This window comes from Vicugna pacos, chromosome 23 (assembly GCF_048564905.1).
Source record: "Vicugna pacos chromosome 23, VicPac4, whole genome shotgun sequence".
NCBI lineage: Eukaryota > Metazoa > Chordata > Mammalia > Artiodactyla > Camelidae > Vicugna > Vicugna pacos.
In genome coordinates, this window is record NC_133009.1 from 28,240,750 (window position 1) to 28,264,156 (window position 23,407).

Sequence of the window (23,407 nt, forward strand, 5' to 3'; positions counted from 1 at the left end):
ACATAGGGTGCAAGAGTAGGGAGGGAGAACAGAGACGAGGCCGGGAGATGGAGGCCAGGGTTTGGAGATGGCACAGACTTGTCTTTTACTCCCTATGGCATGTTCAGTACCAATAGTGCCTGGTTTTTAATAGGGTTCAAATGAAAACTTGAGTAAATGAATAGAGAGATGAATGGAGAGATGGATGGAATGAATATTATAATGAGGCTGTTAGGCCTCTTACAGACAAGGAGAGGTCACTGAAAACCTAAACAGGAGGCTGACATCAGATGGATGGCTCTGATGGAAGAATCTGTGGGCTGGATGTCAGACTAACGAGAGTCAGGGAGAGCACTGAACTGGCAATACACTTGTCTGGTGATAAGTTCTAAGGGGAATCTTGTCTAAGGTGGGAAAGTACTGAGAGGAAGAGCTAGGCTCAGAGAGAGAGTGAGAAGCAGAATCAATAGATACTGTTGACTCATTGGATATTGGGAGCAGAGGGTTGAGGGTGACTGGCTGAGCAATTGATTCAGACCAGGAGCCTGTAAGAAATTGCATAGGTTTTAGGTAGGCATGTCCTATAGGTTGTAAGAGACACGGGTCTGGAAGTCACATGTGAAAGGTGGGTGATTGGGACATAGAAGTGGGTGTCATTAGACCATGCATGACATTTGAGAAGGAAAAACCATGAGGATAGAATTTTAAGGATCATTAAGTACACAGAAAAGCCCAAAGAGGAACTGAAAAACAGAGTGAAAGGGAGACTCCAGAGGACAACCAATGAGAGAGGACCAGGAGGAAGTGCAGCTGACAGTCTTCCTTGTTCACTGGGACACTGAGTACTGTCATGCGCTAGAGTTAATGTAATTTTCTTTTTTTGATCAGTTTAATTTTTACTTATAACACCTCAACACTCTTGGTAGCTGGTTTAATGTGATTGTACCATTTAACTTGGCTTCATGAATATTTAGGAAACAGTGGTGCTCTGCGATATGTTTCAGAAAGCTGCTTTATTCTTCTCTTATGTTACCCTTATCTTTACTTAGTGATACCTGGTAACTACTTTGCCTCATATTCTAACTTTCAAAGTAATACTAACAGTCCAGGTATTCTGTTAATATCAGACACAGACCTAGAAAAAAAACGGTGGACAAACTTGGGTTAGAATATAAGATGTTTTTCAAAAACAGGAGAAAGGAGGAGTAGAGGTGGGAGGGCATCAGCCGAAATCCTGAGAGATGGAAAATTCTGAAGTTTCCTTTTTATTTTTTTTTAAGACTGTTTTCTCTGTTGGGATTTGTCTACTACTCACAGAGACCAGGTGAGTCACACTGGGTCCCAGGTGGGCCTTCATCCAGATCCCTGAATTTGATACAATTGAGCACAAATCGTCAGTCTGTGCTGAGAATAGCAGGTCTGGGTTTCTGTCGGTCTCCAGCTCGTTTTGACAGAGCTTTGAGGGGAAATTGCAGCACTTACAGGCATGAGGTTGTTAGTCAGCATTTCGGTCACCACCCACCCACTGTGCCTTTCAGGACCAAGAAAGCAGCTGTTACCCCTTCTAGAAAATCTGGGAAAGTATGGAGCAAAAGGGAAGTCAATTAATTTTACCAATAATAACAAGTACTATTAAGGTAAATGAGATCATGGGAACAAATTAAGAAATGCATTGGGCTTTTTTTTTTCCTTACCACACAAATTGGTTTTTATAAATTAGGACATTAATGTATATATAAATCTGGTTGCTGCTTACACCATTAATTTATTATCCCTTTCTGAGACGAATGATAGCTATTTAGATTCGATTAAAAGCTTTAGTTGAATTTTGAGCATGTTTATGAAATGAGGACTAAATGTCCAAGTTTCTCTAGCATAACTGCCCCCTGTCTATTTTTATTCTTTTTTTTTCTTTCTTTCTGAGACTGTTTCGAGAGATGATTTTGCTGTTGCCTTTCAAATCAGAATATGTATTTCCCTATTCATAAACTTAGAGTTGAGATACTGAGATATAGAGGGGGAGATCACTGCATTGTCATGGTACAGAATAATAATCCTGGTTTTGCTTCTCGTGGACCCCAGGAAAGTCTGGTGTATGTAGCCTTGAATTAACCTTAATATCAAGACTAAATGCTTTCATAGTTTTTAGGTAAAGTTCATGAGATTTTTCTTGCCTTTTTCTAAAACTTGAGTGGATTCCTTACTAGTCAAGACAAAAAAATACACAAGACAGTGAGAAATATACTCTTTCACTGAACAATCATTGAGTCTCTTCTGTGCTTTGGGATCTGTGATAAAGATGACAGATACAATAGTGATTAAGACATGTCCCTTGAGGAGTTTGTGAACTTCCTAGTTCCAAGTCCACTGTGTAGATAACACAAAGCTGATGAGATAACCACAATTATTTATACTAGATAGAATTTTTGAAATGCATCTATTTGTTTACTTATTTACATACTTTATTCCACAGAAGATATGAGATAATACAAACACACACAAACACACACTTTTGAAAAAGTAGAAGTAGATATCTAAGATAGTTGAAGAGAAAGAAAAATGTGGGCAGTAAAATAACAAATAAAACCAGGGATAAAATTGCACCCAGAAATGTATACCCTTTGAATCCATACAGTTGTGGTTACTAGAGATGGTCAGAAAAATTGTTCTGTAAGCTTCCCAGGGGCCAAAGCAAAGAGGAAAGCAGAGTCATTTACAAGATTAAATGCCCCAAAGAAAAAAAGCACCTTTTCAGTGCTGTCATCTGTGCTCACCATTTAGAGGGCCCTTATATTTCTCAATTGATCCTCCCAATAACGGTGAAAAAAACTGAAGGACAGAAGGGGTAAGGAACTTGCTCAAGGATCTACATCTAGTAAGCTGAAGGATCTACATCTAGTAAACAGTAGAGCTGAGATCAGAGATCAAGGTTGTTGGACATTAGAGTCTGACCCCACATAACCTGCTCTATTGTCCCCTGCTCTCAGGCCCATTGTCTCACAAGACCCATGGGAGAAGCCATGCCTGGAGTCACAATAAGGTGATGTTTTAGAGGCTTTTCCAAAATGCTAAGGAAACATTGAGGAGGACATATTTCTGCCTGTCTACAAGAGAGGAGGCAGTGAATTCTTAGAAACATTAGCCTATATGTACCTTTAATAATTTGGTGATTTTGGAAAACAGTTTTTACCATCACGTGGTTTTCCTTCCTATTTATTTTCTCCTAGACATGCAACCACATCACCCTACATTTTATCTTTTTTTTTCTCCCTAAGTCATTTAACAATTCTAGAAGGTATACTGTTGGTTATTGAGATTGGCTCACAAATCTCATATTGAAAAATTGTCTATGATGCTCACAAAATGTTTTGAAACATACCAACATTTGGTTGCGACATGTCACATTTCTTCAATCAATAGGCCAAGGAGAAAGATGCTATTTCAGAGCTGTGTTTGAAGGCTGGGAATCAGTAAAATGGTACTTTTTTATGAGTTGCATAAATGCTTTGCAGTGTTACTGAAATATCTTAATTGCTTTTATGAATGTATTTAATGAGTTCTGTTTAAAATGTGAGGTTATTTACCTTATGGGACTAAATGACACTGCATCCAGACACTGTGCAAACCCAAAGGAACGTTGCTTTTTGCCTGCGGTGCAGGGTGAACCAGAAAGCTCTCAATCCAACTGTTAGTCGCTCTGCTCTGCCTGTGTGAGCTGTGTGCTGTGCCCACAGGAGATCTGGGCTGGGGACTCTCTGTCTGGGAGCCTCTGGTCTGGAATCCAGGCTTAATTGAATAACAGCAGGGGCTTCAGCTGGAAGAGATGAGATGGCCAGTCAAGATGGCTACAAGGTCAAGAAACAGCCTCAGAGGAAGCAATGTTTATGTCACTGAGTTGGTGGAAGATCAATTTCCAACCGTTAGTGAGTTGCTGAGAAGAGTTCTGCTTTCTTGTGGAGTGAGAAAGAGTGGAGGCAAGGGGACACCTACTATGCTGGAACCCTGATAATCAGCGTAGCTCAGAGCTGTCCTTTTTCTTTTACATCTTTTTCACATGATTTTATACTTCATTCATAATACGTGGAGCTCAGTAATAATGACAGCTGATTCTAATGAACACCTACCATGTGCCAGGCCCAGTACGAACACTTTTATGTGCATGATCTCATTTTGTCTTCCCAGCAACTCTATGCAGTCGGTCTTGCTATTATTATTACTCTAGTTTTACATATGAAGAAACAAAACCTTGGTGGCTTTGCTCAAGGTTACGCAGGTATTGGCTGCAACAGGGAGAATCTGAGTCTAGCTGTTGGCCACTAAGGTTGTCTTGTCAATTGCGTATTTATTGATTGTTGTGAGTCCCTGGTATTGTTACACTTTACATATAGTAAAACTCACTGTTTTTTAAATGTACAGTCCACATTTTAGCAAATCTTCACAATTGTGCGAACTGTACGTCAATCAACATGTGGATCAGAACAGTTCTATAAACTCAGAACAAGCCCCCGTGCCCCTTCCAGTTAATCCCCTTCCAGTCAGCGGTAATCACTGATTTCTGTCTCTGTAGTCTCGCCTTTTCCAGAATGTCATAATAATGAAATAATCAGGTTTTAGTTGTTTGTTTCCGGATTCTTTCGCTTAGCGTAATGGTTTTTAGATTTATCCACATTGCATGTATTGTACACTTTGTACATTTCCATAGCTGATACTCTTCCAACGTATGGAGGCGCCACCACTTATTCATTCACCACTTGAAGGACACTTGGGTGGCTTCCAGTTCTGTGTTACTATGAGTGAAGCTTCTATTAGCGTTTGTGGACAGGTCTTTGTATGGACATAGGTTTCATTGATTTTGAGTAAATACCTAGAAGTGAGATTGCTGAGTTGTGTTGGTAGGTACCTAACTTTATTAGAAGCTGCTAAACTGTTTTCAAAAGTGATAGCACCATTTTGTATGAGTTCCCAGTGTTCCACATTATCCACATTTAGTATTGTCTGTCTTTTAAACTTGAACCATTCTTATGGGTATGTAGTGATATCTTACTGCAATTTTCTTTTGTATTTTCCTAATGACCAGTGATATAATGTCTTTTTATGTCCTTATTTACCATCTGTATGTTTTCTTTGTTGAAATGTCTGTTTAGCTCTTTTGTCCGTTTCAAAAATTGAATTGGACTCTGGTTTCTGGCTCCCCACGTAAGGAGCTTAGAAGTTGCCACTCCAGCCTAACAACTAGTACAAAGCTGAATAGACCGAAAAACCAACAACTCTTCTTAAGTCCATAAGGGAAGGGATGAAAAAGTAAACCGCCAAGATTGGAGAGGCAGACAGGCTAATACAGGTCATCACAGCTCACCAGAGCAGAGACTCACCAGCAGAAACCACAATAGGAATCGTGCTGAGGTAGCAAAACCTGAACTGTAATTGACAAATTGCCAGAGGCTCAATATGGACAGCTCTGAGTGTTAAGAACTCCAGGGAGATTTAGTCATAAGGGATGCCCACGATACTGTGAGATTTACCTCCAGGAGCTCCACCAGGTTCCCAGAATATTCAGCAGAGAAAAATACTCTCATGCTGCTGGCAGGGGAAGGGGAAAAGAATCATTTTTAAATACACCAGAGAATTCAGTCAGTAAAAGGCCTGCCCTCAGGGGACACTCTTTAACCAGAGCCTAACCTGCTGGGATATTATCAGAGCCTAACTGACCTGGGGAAGGAAGATATCTAACTTCAGCCTACTCTAGCCACCCTGCGCCATCTGAGGGCAGTGGAGAGGTGAGGAACCTGAGAAATGCTGGTGGAGTTCACAGTCCAAAGGCACTGGCTCAGTAAAAGACCAAGGCGTAATCCCAGGACTGCAGGACACTCCCCTCTCCTCATGCCTCACCACCACATTGCCAGCACCTGTTACAGTAGTGCCTTTTACTTAATACATCATGTCTGGTTTTTAAGAAGAAAATTAATTACAAGGCATATCCAAGACAAAAAATACAGTCAGAACACCAGTCATTGGATTCAGAGCCCACTTTATATGGAGAATGACTTCATCTCGAGGTCCTTAATGAGTCACCTCTGCAAGTAATCTATTTCCAAATATCATCATGTTCTGAGGTTGGAGGTGGACTTGAATTTTTGGAGGGACACTATTTAACTTACTAAAGTATCTAATAAGAAAGAATCAATACTTTTTTTATTGATTGGTAGGTAGGAAGAATGAATGACAGATGAATGAAAGATAAAAATGGTAAGATAAAAAATCAGATTTTTTAAACTCTTTTTCTTTTTTAAAAAACACCTTATTTTTAAAGCAGTTTTAGGTTTAAGAGGGAGGTGCAAATGTTTTCAGTACCCCCTCTGCCCCCACACAGGCATAGACAGCCTCCTTCATTGTATCAACATCACTCACCAGAATAGTACATTTTTAAATATATAGTTTTTATTGAAGTACTGTCTGTTTACAATGTTGTGTCAATTAGAGTGGCACATTTTTAACAAGGAAAAATCCTGCATTGACACGTCATCATCAACCAAAGTCCATAGCTCCTATTACAGTTCTCTCTTGGTGGTGTACGTTCTGTGGGTTTGGACAAGTGTATAATAATATATATTCATAATTATAATATCATACAGAATATTTTCACTGGCCTAGAAACTTCTCTGCTCTGGCTATTCATCTGCTGACTGGTGTCCTGATAGGAAGAGGCGAGGACATAGGAACATACAGAAGGTTGTGTGACGACTAAGGCTGAGACTGGAGTTATTATGCACCACAACCCAAAACACCAGAATGTGGAAAAGGCCAAGAAAAATTCTCCCCAGAACCTTCAGAGGAAGTACGGCCCTGCTTTCCTAATTTTGGCTTCCAAAACTGTAAAAGAATAAATGTTTATTGTTGGAAGCCACCAGACTCGTGTTAATTTGTTGTAACAGCTCTAGGGAATGAATACAGACTATTCCAGGAAACTTTGGCTCCTAAAATAAAACATATGTACCATCCATAAGAAGTTCAAAGAGTGATGATGCAAAAATAAACTGAGAGCTATTTACTGAAAGCATCTGCGACATTTCTAAAGGCTTAGTGATATTTGGAATTGTTTTTAAAAGGATGATTCAGCATTGCCTGGTCTGATGTAGGGTGGGAGGAAGTTGCAGACAGTCAGGATAAGCAGAGCTGTGAAGCCACGTTGTTGGGCCTGAGGGACTTGGCTAGGGTGGAAGTGCTGTGACTCACTGTGGCCAGAACAAAACTGGGGCAGGAGAGTGTGCGGTCAGGCCATCCAAGATGGCTGTTCTTTTGCTCTCTGTGCATCCACCACTCCACCAGGCCCTGCTTCACTCACAGGACTCGCCAATCCTCTTAATTACAGGGCTTTAGTCAGTAGCTGCCTTGTGCTTGCCCCCAGCTGCTGGTTTCCCTGGTAACTGATGAGCCAACCTGACGTCAGTTCCTCCTATAAAGGGTGGGCTCCTCCCCCAGTTGCACACGGGTCTGCTGTGATGCGGGGTCAGTTGGACCCTTTGGCTTCGGACGTTTAAGATTTCCCCCGTCCAACAAACCGTTGATGTCTGTGTCACTGTTTCCAGGCATTTTGAACTCTCAGTTTGGCAACAACTATGCTTGCAGGCCTAGCCAGGTGCATCCTAACAGGTAGTAAATAAGGTGGAGAAGTTGGGAAGTGGAAATAATCTGAAATGACTTGTATGCTGTTCTAGAGTCTTTGTTTTATTTTGTACACAGTTTAGAAGAAGCCAAGATCTTCAGGATGGAAAGCAACGTAATCCGACATTAGTGTATGGGAGTTAGGAAGGGCACGTGTGCTTGGACCTGAATCCTGGCTCTGGGTCTTATTAGGTATGTAAACTTAGGCAAGTTTTTTACCATTTGCCTTTTGTCTGTAAATGGAGTTACTGAAGGCAAAGTGCTGATGTGAGAAGTAAATGAATTTAACAGGAATAATTCTTCGAGCAGTGTCTGGCATAGAATAGGCCCTTAACTGAATATTACTTCATTATTTTCTAGTGTGCATTTTATTAATATTATTAATTAAAAATTAATTCTATTAAGTTCACTCTGGCAACAGTGTGGAGGAGCTGAGTCAGAGGAAACAGTTGTGAAGTAGTAGCATTCATTTCAGGAAAAGTCTGATCAATGAAGTGAGGATGGAGAAGAGGTTTTTGGAGATATTTTTTAGACTTAAGGGGTTGATCATTGTGATGTGAAGAACTGAGGGAAAAAGGAAAGATGGTGGGTCAAAGATTTTCTGCCTTGACACAGAGGAGATACGTCAGTAGCAGAGAGCAGTGGCATTTGGGAGGGGCATGGCAGGGAGTGGGGACGACATAGTATTGTAGACATTGTAAATTTAAGGAGACTGGCACGCAGGTAGGGAAGCTTAGAAGGCATGCGAGAGGAAAGGGAGTGGGTGATAATACTTGAAGCAAATCAGCTGGTGCTTTTGTTAAACATCCAAACCTGCAGATTATGTTCAGATCCTTCTGAGTTGAAACACCTGGCAAGCAGGTCTGGAGGACTGTGTTTTAAAAACTCTTCCTAGGTGATGCTTATGCATGTAAGAATCAGTGGCTTCTAGAAAATGCCAATCCTGGCTGTTCATTAGAATCACCTTGGAAACTTTTAAAAATGCTGACACCTGATCTCCCATCTCCTAGAGAGTCTGACTTCACTGGTCTTGGCTAGAGCCACAGGTTCAGCCTGTCGTATAAAGTACCCCAGGTGATTCTAACTGGCAGCGAGGCACTAAAAGGGGAAAAAAATATTGAGAAGGCGGGAGAGAAAAAATGAAGGTCTGGAACGAATTCACATAAGACGGAAAGGAAGATATCTCAAAGGCAGGTGAGGAAAAGTTTTTTTAAAAAGTAGGAATAGATAATATTAGTAAACTTGATGGATATTGACAAAGGAGAAACAGGACTGGAAAACAGGCCAGTGGATTTGACCAGTAAGAGTTCAGTGATTTAGGGAGCGCATCTTCAACGGAGTGGTATAGGTCCAGGAACAAAAGAAAGGTTGAGGACGTGGAGACAAAGAATAAACTCTTCTTTCACCAAGTTTGAAGAGATGGAACAGCTTACAGCAAGAGCAAGTTTAGTATTTTCTCTATATAATATATAAATGAAGGAATATGAAAAAAAACTTAGAATATTTGTAGTTGAGAAGAGTACCAGAGGTGATATTGAAGCCGTAAGAAAGTATATTTCAAGGATCAAAATCAGAAGAAGGTGAGAGTTTTCGGTGTAGAGAGTAAAAACAAAGTTCTCTCCCTGAGAATGAGAGGTAAGGGGGAAAGAAGGGCTAGTCCTCGAGGGCGGGAGCACACGTACCATCATTTGCTGTGAAAGGGGTTTGGGGGGTGTTGGAGGGCTTGAGGGAATGTGAATTGTCTTCATGGGGAATGCAAGAGGACACTGACAAATGACCAGTACAGACACTACTGGATGGTGTTCCAGAGTGCTACTGGGATGCGAAGTCCTAGATTTATAGTAGCAACAGATACAGCTGAAGCTGGTGTGTAGAGTAGGCTGTCCAGCCTAAGGGCTGGCATCCCGATCACGAGCTGCGTTACAGATTTGGGTTGTTTGTTTGCTCATTCATTCATTTAGCAAGTTAGTAATTACCAGGTATGTAATCAGACAAGATGCAAACATGCATAGTGGCCCATCTCTTTGAGAGCTGCTGGAACAGTAAATCTCATGATCAGCCTTCAAGTAAGGCTTACCTGTAGCCCATTTTCTTCTCTATTAAATGTCTCATTGGGCCTTTGCCCATCCTGCTCACCTCTGTTGGACTCTACCCTGCTTTTGATTATTTGCAGATTGTATTCTAGCCCCATTTCAGTTCTGGTGGCCAGTCCTACAGCTGCCTAACAAACAGCTCCTTTTTTGTGGTCATAGTGTCTTGTCAAGTCAGGTTACTCTTTATTACATTCTCACTGCAAGGTGCAATTCAAATAGAGAGTATTTATCCAAGTAGAAAGAATTTTACAACCCCCTACAGTGGTACTTTAGGTTAAAATTATAGTCGATTCATTTGCCCCTACATAAAGTGACTCCCTTATTGCCAATAACTTCAATCTTACCAAGTACTCATTCAAAACTGCTTTATTCATTTTTTTCATCTTCATGGCTTTTTCTCAGATGATCCTTCTGAACGTGTTTTCTCAGTGTAGGTCTGTAATAGCAGCATCGGAGGCATCTGAACACACTGCAGCCACAATGGGCTGCTTCTGTGGATCTCAAACTAAGGGCCTTCCATTCCCCCCTAAAATAAAATCCTCTATTTCTTCTTCTTTTTTTTTTAAAGCAAAAGGCCAATCCCTAATTTCAAGAGTTTTCTTAGAGTTGGTATCCATTCCTTAGTGTGGCACAGTGCCTGGTAGACCGTAGATGTTCAGTATCACCCAAATTGCTTTTAGAGGTACATTTAGAATATAAGAAAATGTCTAATATTAGAATATTCTGAGATCATTGCTTTAAATGACAATCTGGCATTTGGTAAAAATTTAGTTGGAGCTAGAGTTGATTCTTGTTTTTCTTCCTAAATATTGTCTATCTGTAGTAAATTATATAATATCCAGGTCTCAGCATCTTGATATCTAAAATAGTGGTAGTAGTCATTATTGCTGGAGGCGTTTATATAGATTAGATGAGATAGTATTTCCAACATGATGCCCGAGACATCCTGTGCATTCAGTTAACATTTATAGTATTAGTATTATTACTATTTCAAAGGGATTGCTCACATACTCATGTTCCTTAATTTCTTCATAAGCAATTTGATTTTACATGTATAAAAAAATCGAATGTAATCAGATAAATTCATGGGTGTGTAATGAGGTAGAACTCTTGCTGGTCTGGTCATCAGGAGACCTGCGGTTTGGTTCAAGCACTGACAATAATTAGCCCTATCAGAATTGAGCCTGACTTCACTTCTCTAATATGCAGCTTCCTTTTCAGTAAAATCTCTTATTTCTCAAACCATTTGTTTCAGTTTTACTGATATGATGGTATGTGCAAATGTTTTAGAAATTTTTTGTAAATAGAGTTTGCTTAAATTTTATTATCCTAATCATTTTTCTAACTATTGCACTTCCCTTCTTGAAGCTTTCGCTTCTGAATCTAAAAATTATATTAATAAATCACATAACTAAATTACATGGAGAGTTAGAGACCTTTTTGAAGAGTTTACTGATACAGCATATTTCATATTATTTTCCCTAATTAGGACCAAAAAGCTCTTAACACATACTGTTTGCCTTTTCTCTTAAGCAGAAGTAATTTTCTTCCTATCATCATGACTTTGATGTCCTCCATTTTACTCTTAAGTGTAGCACACATTTTTTCACTCTTTGGGAATGTGTTAGGTATTATTGAGCAGGTTGAGTTTCTAAGACCAAATATCCCTCTCCCTGCCTAGTTCATTGTCCCCTGAATCCTGTATGTTTTCATGTTTCCTCCCTCAATACAATGGCACTTTTCTCAAGAACATTTGGAAACCACACACCCATGTGTTTCAGACAATCCAGGGCTTTCCCACTTTGTAAAAGAGGGGGGCCACATCATTCTGAGGCACGTGGCTCTTTGCAGAAACTTGAACCTTAATTATTGCCGATTGCCTGTTTGGCTGGAGCTCAGTTCTGTGCTCTGCTTGCCTGCTGTCCTTTTCCACTTTGTGTCATTTTCATTTTCAGACCCACACCCATCTATTTGTCCTGCTCACCAGCCATCAACTTGCCTGCCGCTGCCTGTCCCATACTGCTTCGCAGCTGTTATTTCCCTGGGAGGCTCAGCTCTAGGAAGCCACTCTTGAATTCACCTGCCAGGCTCAGTCTGGGCCCTTGCCCAGGTTGAGGAGAAAGAACGGACAGGAATTAGATGGCCTGCCACATGCTATCAGTGATATCAAGTTCTCCGTGTGTCCCAGTACAACCTGAAATAGCCACATGGAGCTTTTATGCCTCAAACAAATACAATTCCTGGGCCATCTGAGGGTTTGCATAATTTAAGAAGTATAGGAACACGTGTTCAACAATTTAGATCAAAGCAATAGAATGAGAACTGCTGGGACCTAGATACTGAATAAAAAACTGAGGCTCCCGAAAGTTATTTATAATATCCTTGTTAATGCTCTGAACATTCTCAGAAAAATCTGGAAATCTGATGCAATTTCCTTTAGAGTGCTGAATTGTTTCTCTGCATATTTTTATAGGAAATACATGTCTTGTAAATGTAGGACAATCTAATTCTAAACTAGGTGCCTTCACTTCTGTGGTTCCTGTCACTTGAAAGGCTCATTGTGTTCTCTATTGATAAAAACCATCAACTCTCCAAGCAGAATTGAACACCCCAGCCTTTCATAAACCCTCTGAGTTCGGTCTTGATATAAGATGATGCTTTGGGTACTAGGCCCAATAACAGTAACCTAGACTTTGCCACTTGTCAGTCAAGTGACTTTGATCAAGCCGTTTAAGCCCAGATTCTCATTTTATTTATGTATATTTTTGGAGTGATACTGTCTCTGTCCAATTTGTAGGGTGGTTATAAAGATCCAATGAGATAATCTATAAAAGTGTTTGTAAACAATGATAGAAAAATGTAGGGTAGTGCTTCCTCACATATACTTGTTCTCTCTGTTGTCATTGGATGGACAATTAGAGAAAAATTCAGTAGAAATAAATATGAAAAAAAGACAGAGAGCTAATAGTAAAAATCCAGTCTATGTTCTCTATTTTTAATCCCCCAACAACCCTAGGTGGTTGGTAATATTCCCATTTTACAGATGAGGAAGCTGAAGCAAGAAGAACTTAAGTAACCCTTTCAAAAGCACACAGCAAGTAGGTGGTGAAGCCAGGATTCTAACCCAGGTTGTTTCTGGAGCTTGGATTCTTCACCACTAAATGGTTCTACCTGTTACAGTGCTCTGGGTGATGGTAGGTATATGGTCTGTTCATTATACTTTATACATAAAACTATTTTTGAAGTCTTCCTAAGATATAGTATGACCCTCACCAGCTTCTCTGCATCTTACGGGGATAGGGCTGAGTGTCAACAGCAAGGCATGGGTCTCTGCTGGTCTTTTCATGACTACCTCTTCTGACTGTGAGACATTCCTTCTCTGTGGCTTCCTAAGTCCTCGGGGTCACATTCTGCGGGGCAGGTCTCTGGCTGCTCCATCAGGTCATGCTGTCATGTGGCTTATCTCTTTATGGCTTTTTTTCTGGGCAGTGAGAGGCTCTAATGTTCCCAATATTCTTTAGGAGGCAGATGCTCCACTAGGAGGATTCTAAGCCCAACCTGGAGGATCAAACAATTCTGAGAAGTCAGCTTCCGTCGAGCCTCTGGGTGAATCTCTAACCCACTCCAAGGAAGGAGGCTTCCCTTATATGAATTACTGGCATTGTCCTAGAATTAAGACAGCTTCTAACCGAGAGCCAACTAAGGAGGGTGATAGGAAGGGGATTTCCTCGCTGCCCTGCTAGATGGGGTGTGTGACTGGCGGTAACACTGTCTCACACATGATGTCCTGCTGGCAGTTCTAGTTGCTTCCTCTGGTTTGACTTGCTGTGCTTATATACTTTCTTATTCTTCTGTTCCAGCCATGTCCTTACCTGTCCTCTTCTTCCTACAGACCCTTGTTTGGGAGCTTCCTTTCTCTTGAAGAGTTTTGCTTACTGGAATCAGTTATCTCCTTTTCTAAGGCCTGTCTGAGAAAATTGTTGCCAGTTCTTTTTTTTTTTTCTTTGTTTGTTTAGATATCCATTTGCCAACCAACTGGGTCCAACATTATTAAAGGGATTCTAACTTCTTATGGTCCAAAGAACTGCTGCTTCCTCAGATATAACTGAAAAACTAAAGATGCACTAACTCCTTTGTAGGCATTACAACTAGACACTTGCACTCTAGGCGTGAGCCGTGCTGAAGGGAGGAGAGGTGTTTTTATGGATGCAGACTAGGTCATTAGTTGTCCACTGAGTACACTGGCCTCACTTTCAGGTACATCTGACAGGACTGTCAGCAGTTTTCCTGCTGCAGATGTAGCTGTATACAGACATGCAACAGGTCCTGTGTATCGCATACGGCCGTCCCTACTGTCAGTCAGTCCTAAAATCTCAGTGGTTTAAAACCACGTGGGTTTATTTCTTACTCATGCTACGTGTCCTGCATGTTACGTGTTCACTTCAGGTAATCTGTGTGTTCTAGGTGTTGTAGTTATATAGAGACGGATGGTGGAGACACACCAGGGGAGAGCGCCACTCCAGCACTGACTCTTTAAACTTTGACCTACTGGTCACACATGTCACTTTTACTTGTGGTCTACTTAGATATGTTCTTAGGTGCTTTGTAAGTAAGGACTTAGCAAAACGTCAGAAACCAAGTAATGTGTGAATTATTCCTGTGCAACCAAAAAAAAGGTGATTTAATTTACTCTGAATTTTAAGCATTGCAAGAGATTATATTGGCTTAGAAAATTGCAAAAGAAAATGGATGGAAATTTTCAAAAATAGGAGGCTTTTTGCTGAAGGTTTTCAGAATGTTGAATCTATTCGGTATAGAATATACATACTTCATGCTTGTAGAAAAAGGTAAAAATTCTAACAGTAGGGGCATAATGAATAGATGATGAAATGTGGATGAAGTCTTCAATTTTTTCTTTCCATATTGCTTAAAAACACCTTTTCTTCTTTTTCCAAATAGTGCATGTGTACTTTTAAAAGAGAAAATGTACGGGGTGGAGGAGGAAAGAAACTCAGTTTTTCTTCACCTCATTAAACATGCTTTAAATGTTTATCTGGGCACATCACTCTGAATGGGTGGTACCCAGCTTAGCTGTCTCTAATTCCAGACTGAGAATCCCTTTCCTCCTCTGTTTCAGGAGCCATCTGCTAGCAGCCAACATCCTTTCTATCCAGCTCACTGTCAGCTTATCAACGCAGTGATTTACCTTTAACGTCTCTTGGTCTCTCTGTCATACACCCTCCTCGCTGGGTGGTACTCATTTTCTGAAGTTTAAATTTGCCAACGATACCCTAGCCTGGCCCACCATCCCTATTTTATTTGTACCCTTGGTTTAGTATTTCAGGTTGACAGGACTACAGCCCAGGTCGCAGCCTGAGGCTGATTTCTCTGTATCCTCATCACACCTGGCATTGATGCTGCCTTTACACATGAAATAGATGAGCCAGTCAAAAACACTGTTTTTTGTTGTTGTTGTTGTTAATCTTTTTTTTAACATTTTTTATTGATTTATAATCATTTTACAATGTTGTGTCAAATTCCAGTGTAGAGCACAGTTTTTCAGTTACACATGAACATATATATATATATTCATTGTCACATTTTTTCTATGTGAGCTACTATAAGATCTTGTGTATATTTCCCTGTGCTATACAGTATAATCTTTTTTATCTGTTCTACAATTTTAAAAACATTGTTTGAGTGCCTCTCGTGTTAGAAAGGCTTATTTTTCTCCAGATGAGAAGCCCTTCCAAACTTCAGTTTTTACATTTGTGAAATGAGGTGATAATACTTACCTCCTAGAATTGTAGTAAGGATACTATGGCTATGTATACATACATATGTACATAAACACACACGTGTAGATCCTGTGTATGGTGCCTGCTACCTATGAATCACTCAATACATGGCATCTATTGTGATGACTGTTACGACTAAATCAAGCTTCAATTATCCAAGAACTAGCCATCTGAATCTTCAAATGTGAGGAAGAGTAAGCACGTAATTTAAAAACCCAATGATTCATTGTAGGATTTCTCATCTACCATGAATGCTTGAAAAGATAGGAAAGCCAAAATCAGAATATTACACTCAATGCACTGTGCTTGCCCATTTTAACCTGTGGTAGGATAATTGGTTGGATAAATGCGTTAACAGTCAACTGGTATCATAGGAAACTGCAAAGCACAGCGGGAACATGAAGACATAAGAAAAATGAGGAGATCAATGCATAGCAGAATCTGTTGTCACAGGAAAAAGTCAGTGATTTATCGATAGATTCTTATCAAAGGCATTGAATGGTTTCCAGTTTTCTGGCACTACCAGAAGCCACCACTGTGAACATGTGGAATATACCTCCCGGGTGCTTAGTGTTAGGGTTTCCTAGTGAATGTGTGCCAGGGTGAGTGTGCTGTTTCTTAGGATTTACGTAGCTTCAACTTTTCTAAATGTGCTAACTTGTTCTTTAAAGCGTTTGTGTCAATTTACCCTTTTGCCTGAAATATTTAGGGTTCCTTTTGCTACATACTCTCCCTAACAGTTGTCATTGTCCTAGTGTAAAATTTGTACGATTTAGCCCATGTAAAACAAAACCTCTCTGGTTTTAACTTGCCTCTCCCTAGTGACTGATAAAGCCCAACACTTCCTGTAAGTTTATTGGCCCCTCTTGTTTATTGTTCTGTGGAACGCTTGCTTATATCTTCTGTCTTTTTTTTTTTTTAAGGAATTGGAGTATTTGTTTTTTTCTAATAGAAATTATTTAAGCCTTCTGTTTATTAATCCTTTTCCCATTACGTGTGTGACACGTCTCATGTTGTGGTATAGGTTTTCACTTTATGGGAACATTTGATGAACAGAAGTTCATGGTTTTAATGTAGTCATGTTTATTTATCTTTTATGCTTTATACTTCTGTCTAGTTTAAGAAATATGTTCTGTCTTCAGGTCATTAAAGCATCTCCTTTAATTTCAAGATCTTAAAGATTTGTCTCTTACTTCCAGATGGACTGACACTTGCATGTTAATTCCTATCTGTTGTGAGAGGTAGGTTTCCAATCTTATTTTCCAATGAGGGTGATTAATCTTCTTTGCAAACTTTGCTAACTAGTTCATCCTTTTTTTTTTTAGTGGTATGCAGGGACAAATATAAGTCTAAGTGTGTGTGTGAGTCTCTTCTGGTGGTTTTTGATGTTTCTGTTAGATTTCTCCCCTATCTGTGTACTACTGTTGCCCACTCCTGATTTATATGACCTTACATAAATCTTGATATCTGTTAGCAAAGTCCTTCATCATCTTCTACTTCTGCAGTGCCTTGGGTGCTGTTGGCTCTTTGCTCTTCTTTATATGCTTCAGAATAAGTTTAGAACAAGTTCCATGAATAACTCTGTTGTGATTTTTACAGGAATTGCATTGGATTAACAGGTTACTATATGAAAACATCATTCTGGTGATAATCAGTTAATCCAAGAACATAATATATCTCTCTTTTCGTTTTAGGCCTCTTAAATGTTATTCAAAAAGATTTGATTTTTTTTCATAGTAGTAATGCATTTTTTAGATTTGTTCCTAAGTACCTACTGATACTAATAGCATCTTTCAGTTACATTTTCTAATTTGTTTCATTCTCTAGCTGGCATAGAGTACAGTTGATTTGTTTATTGATCTTTGCATCACTTAGATTAAGCTGTTAACCTGCAGTAATAATGAACAATAAAATTTCAAAAAAGAATTCCTTTAAACAGTAAGTTTTATTTCTCTCACATGCTATGTGTCTAATAGGGTCGGCAGGCAGATTCTGATCTATGTCTTCCCAGCCAGGGCAAGAGGCTGACAGCGCAGCCACCATCTGGCCGTGGCAGAGTGAGAGAGTGATCATAGGAAATTGCACACTGGTCCTTGTAGTTTCCACTCTAGTAGGGGCTCCTATTTCATCAGCTGAAGCAAGTCACGTGGCTACGTCTAATTCGACAGGGGGTCAAGTAGTCTGTGCCTAGAAAAAAGGAGCCAAAACGGATGAACAGCATTAATCATATGTAATCTTCTCTCCAGAACCTAGATCAAATATTTGCCTTTAAATTTTGTTATCTACAGAAACAAATGAGATTTGGTAATCATCTTCAGCACTTACGCTTTGGTATAATAATATTTTCCTTATTTTCATGCACTGGCTAGTAAAATGTTGCCTAGAGGCAGGGATAGTAGGCGTTCTTGCTCTACTCCTGATTTTTACAAAAGTGCTAATTATTGTGATTATTATTTGCGATGTTGGTTGTTTTTGTAAATGAACGGGCAAGTTACAGAAGTTTTATTCTGTTTCTAGTTTATTAAGGATTTCAGTCCTAAATAAATAGATTTTTAGGAATTTTAGCCCTAAGTAAAATCACAGAAATTTTTAAAACTCTTTTTATGGTGACTTATATTAATGTACTTTAAGTCAAACTAATTTTGCAATTCTGGAACAAACCCAACTTGGTCAGGGGGTTTAAGCTTTTTATATATTTCTGAATTCAGTTTGCTTATGTTTTATTCAGAAATTTTTTTGCATTGTGTATATGAGTGTGATTGGTCTTTAATTTTCCTTTCTCATATTCTTCTGTTTTATATTCTCTCTGTCTCACTCTCACACTCTTGGTTATAACTGCCTTGTAAAAAAAAAAAAGTTGGGGAATGTTTGTAAAAATTGGAATTACAGGTTTCCCAGATGTGTGGTATAACTGATTTGTGCAACTATCTGGGCCCACTGTTTTCCTGGTGGGAAGAAATTTAACTGTAAATGAGAATAAATAGAACAATTCATGTTAATGTCTTAACATTTACTGTTATTTTTTACTGAGGTGTATTTTGCACAAAGTGCACAAATCTGAAGTGTAAAGCTTGACCAACTTTTAATAATGCATCTGTCTGTGTCACCACCACCCATATCAAGATAAAGAAATTTCAGCACTTTTGCTGGTTTCTTTGAATCCTTTCCCATATCTTCCAGTGTTTTAAAGAGAGAACACTATTCTGACTGTCACCATAGATTTGCTTTGACTGTTTGCACGTCATGTAAATGGAATCACACAGGATGTTCTTGGTGTGTCTGCCTTCTTTCACTTCATTACAATGTCTGAGACTTATCCACGTTGCTTGTAGCAGTACTTTGTGTGTCGTGTGAGGAGATAGTACTAATTGTGCTATCTCCTCCCAGTGTATGAGTATACCACAGTTTATTTATATATTCTGCAGTTGATGGACATTTGGGTTGTTTCCATCACTTTCTTCTTGACTCAGTCTAAAGTTGGCAGTGTTAAGGAACTTGGCCAATTCCCCTAAGAACTCAAGTTTAATTCTCATAAAATTATCTACAATATTTTCTTGTCTTTGTAATCCCCATTGCATCTGTAGTTTATGCCGCTAGTTTCATTATCTAATATTACTTACTACGCATCCGCCGTTCTTTTTCTAGATCAGTTATGCCAGCGGTTAGTCAATTTTACATTCTTTTTTAAAAACCCACCAGTATTTTATCCTTTTTTTTTTGGAGGGGTAATTAGGTTTATTTGTTTATTTTTCTAATTTTTTTAATGGAGGTACTGGGGATTGAACACAGGACCCTGTGTATGCTAAGCACACCCTACCCTCTACTGAGCTATACCCTCCCCTAGTCAATTTTAATAGTAAATCCATGGATGCTGAAAACTGAAGGATACCCCTTGATTTTGTCCATCAACAGGAGCTAAGCCTCAAGTGCTTGAAAAACTAAGCTTATAATAAGCTTTGCCACAGTGAGTATAAACTTACAGCTGTGTAACTAAAATACCACTTTCCTGACTTTTTACACAAGAATATTCTGATTCAATGTGACATGATGTCTTTACAACTAGAAAAAAATTGCTAGGAACTCTTGGTATAAAATTGAGAAATGGTCACAGATCCTTTCCATTCTGTTAACATGTGCCTCTTTACAGGGTGACTCTCTTTGAAGAGTGGAGTCAATTTCACAGCCCTTGAATCTGGGCTTGGTCATGTGACTTGCTCTGGTCCATGGAACATGAGCAAATGTTAATTTGCTAACAAGCAGAGGCCTGAGTAGCACTTGGACATTAGGGCCTCCCATCTTCTGTTGTTGGGAATATTTCTGCTATGGTCAGAATGAGCTTGGGGTAGACTCCCATTACTGTCAAGCAAACTGCTAGATGAGTGAGTTAGACAATATCAGACCATCTTAACTGGTCCAGAGCAGAAGAACCACCCAATCAAACAACAAAAATATATGAAAAAAAAATAGCACATGGCTATGTGTATTTAACTAAACTTTCCTCCTCTACATTTTAACTTTTTTTTTCCCTATGTGTATTCTCAGGCACTTAGAGTAGTGGTGGAACAGTGGGTGCCCAGTTCATTTACCAGATGTGTCTTCAGGGTTGATAGCACTGAATTGCAGAATTGGAGGGATCTGTCAATCCATTGTCTGCCTTTGCAAATTACAGGCAGAGTTTCTGAATGTGGAGCAGTGTCGCTAATCTTAGATGGTCTATTTTGAGTCATGACTTCCCACCACACAGCAGGAGCTGTTATGTGGTAGAAGATTTCTCATCCCCAGAATGGTGACCCCAAAATTACACTGAAGCCCAACAACTAAAAACTAAAGTTAATCCTTGGATTCACAAGGCGTAAGGAAAAGCCAGCCATTGTATAACTTGTTTGAAGACAAATATTGGTTGCATGTTTTGTAAAGAGGTCTGAATAATCCATTTGTCTACTTCACTGTGTCCTATATATCTATTTCCAAACATATTTTCCCAAATTTTTAGAAGTCCTTACCTATTAGCTGGTTTTAAATTAAAATTTACTTTTTAATAAAAAAAATTGCCCTTGCAAGATTGTAATAACCAACAGTTAGAATGAATAGGATAATTTGTCAAAAGGTGAATATTTCCTCTGGAAGCACCTAGTTCTGATAAATACACTTGATACTTAAAAGGGTGGTCGTCAGGTATCTCTTGGAAGAGAAATTAAGTGAAATCTGAGAGAAGACACTTTGGATTTGTCCCTGGCTGCCTTACTAACAAGAAACACCATGCAAACACACTCTCCTTTCTAAACATTTCTCTAAAAATGATAAATCTGTCTAAATATTATGTTTTATTTTACAGAAATTAAAAGCACAATTGGCTGGTTGTTTCCCAAATGACTTTTCCATTCTTAAGATACTAATGGAGGAATAGAAGTGTCAGTTGCTTTAGGATAGTTCTCATTTAGGATAAAACATCCACGATGGTTGAAAAGAGAGAGTTTTGGGTGAAATAAAACTGCACAGAATTGACATCAAACTATGCATTCATAAATACACACATTTCATATCCAATCAAGCAGCTAAAAAAGCCAGCAATTCCTTTGCTTCTGCAGTTTAATTAAAATCCCTGATCTTCCAAATGCAACATTTAGAGATACCATCAGATGCTCTTCATAATCTAGAAAAGCATGTATATTTAGGAGAGGGTATTCTGGGGTGAAGAATGCAGTAACAGCTGAATGGTCAACAGAAACTTTCATCAGTGGACTGTGCTTTTAGGGTATCATTGTGTCTGTACACCAGAAAAGAGGGCACTGGGAATTACTCATTGTGTTCCTGTGAAATAGTGGCAGATCATTTTGATGACATGATTAAGTGGATTGAGGTGCATGCAAGTGGGGAAAGGGGGAGGGGCAAAAAAGGATCAGAGGATAAGGTGCACTGCTGCTTTAAAATTATGCATGCCTGTCCCCCTTTTGGTCCCTCCCACTGCCTGAGGCACCTGCTGCAGGCTTGGGGAGCTTAGTTCCAGGCGGGCCAGCAAGCTGACTGCGCTGAGTTTTTCAGGTAACCAAACATTTGCTGTGCAGAATCCCTGACTTGGGCACCCAAGTCTTCCTTGCAGTAGTCCTGCTGCTGTGGCCTCTTTGCTGAGAGTAGCAAAGTAGCTGGGGGGTGACCGCTGCGTTGCCAGGCAACAAGGGACAGCGGTCCTGGGAAGAGCCATTTGTCACACTGAGGGGACTGGTTGAAATGCAATAAAGAAAGGGTAACTCAGCTTATTTATCAGTACAATTACTGACACAGTATTCAGGGTCCACATTTAACCTACAAATGCGTAGTCATATGGGGAAACACACGAGCCTTTGCTAAATACTGAGGCGTGGGACGGACAGATGGTGTTGGGTTTCTAATCAGCTTTACTGGGAGCTTAAAGTTGTGGCTGCACATGCTGGGATGAGGAGGGCAGGCCCGAAGTGCTTTGCCAGCTTGATTTGGGACATCTGCAAGTTGGCCCTGTGTTCCAGCATCCGTTGCGTGTGTAAAGGAAATCTATACAGTTCTTTACCTCGTCAAGTAGGGTGGATTGTGCTAATTCCCTGGGGTGGAGCAGCCGTCTGAAATGACTGGGGGAAATGTATTAGTAGAAATACACATATATGTGTGTATAAAATCTGGTTGTCCTGTGAACTTCTAGAGTGCTTGATCTGCCCAATGAGATGAGAGAGTTACCCAAAGAATGAGTGTTTTAGTCTAGATAATGGATTTCAAATGTTTCTCAAGAAGTTTAAAATTTCTGCCTGAGCCTCAGAGTCCTCATGCTCAGAGTGAACTGAAGTTTTAAAGATGTAGCAGGTTTTCCTTGACACTGTGACACTGTTTTTTGTTTTTTGTTTTTTTCTTTTGATTCCCAGACACCAGAGGCTACACATGTCTTCACCATTGCTAAGAAGGCCTTTGCTGTTACCCCGGTGTGAAAACACATCTGCAGTTTCCCGGAAATGGAGCATCTCAACGTTACTTAATGCACCCTGCTCTGAAGCGTGGCTGGCGAGCACCGTTGGCCTTGTTTATTTAAGAAGACTGTATCAGGAGGAGAATGCTTTTTTGTAAACATGCATTGCCTGGCTCTTTCCCTGGGCTTCTTGTTGCCTGTCCCAGAAACACTGCTCTTGGCCTATCTAGCGTCCCTGCCGTGGGCCGACTCGCGGGGCCTCTTCCCCAGGCTGGAGAATGTAGGCGCTTTCAAGAAGGTTTCAGTTGTGCCAGCCCAGGCCACGTGTGGACTCCCGGCGCGGAGCATGTTTTGTCAGAGCCCGGCCGCTATGGAAAGCCTGCGGTTCTGCAGCCAGCGGGTCTGCGTGCAGGACTGCCCCTACCGGTCCACGTCCCCGGACCCCACCGCCCTCTTTGCAGCCGGCCTCGGGAGCTGCATCACGGTGGACCGGCGTGATCTGCGGCCCAATTCCCAGAGCAATTCTTCAAGTTTCATCTTCGGAAGTCACAAGAAGTGCTTTGCTTCTCCTCCTGCTCCGCGGCTGGCGGCATCATTTACTCTAGCTGTGTGGCTGAAACCCGAGCAAGAAGGTGTAATGTAAGTAGGAGAGGGAGGGTAAGCTTTCCTGGGATCCCGAAAAATCAGTACGAGCGAAGGCTCCTGCAACTTCAGTTCTAAACTCGAAATGAAGGCTAGCGCTTGGGAACTCATGTGACTGAAGACCAACTCCTGCATTCATTCCTCGTCAACGTTATATTCCAAACATTCCCCCCACCCCTCTAAATTCAAAGTAGTTTTCTCCTTTCCATGGACGAAGTGAAACCTCCAAAAATAGTATGTTAAAATAACTTCCTTGCCGGGGACATGTTTACACCAGGCTCATTTTTATTTTCAGTAGTTGA

The 23,407-nt window shown here is 40.1% G+C and overlaps 1 protein-coding gene across 1 annotated transcript in view; it reads left to right on the forward strand.

Moving 5' to 3' along the window:
• USH2A (usherin) overlaps window positions 1–23,407 on the forward strand; it is a 698,253-nt gene that overhangs the window by 29,858 nt on the left and 644,988 nt on the right. Inside the window, exon 3 of the mRNA XM_072948735.1 lies at window positions 22,423–23,102. Coding sequence (XP_072804836.1) covers window positions 22,624–23,102 — 479 coding nt within the window. The 5' untranslated portion in view covers window positions 22,423–22,623. The remainder of the gene's footprint in view (window positions 1–22,422; window positions 23,103–23,407) is intronic.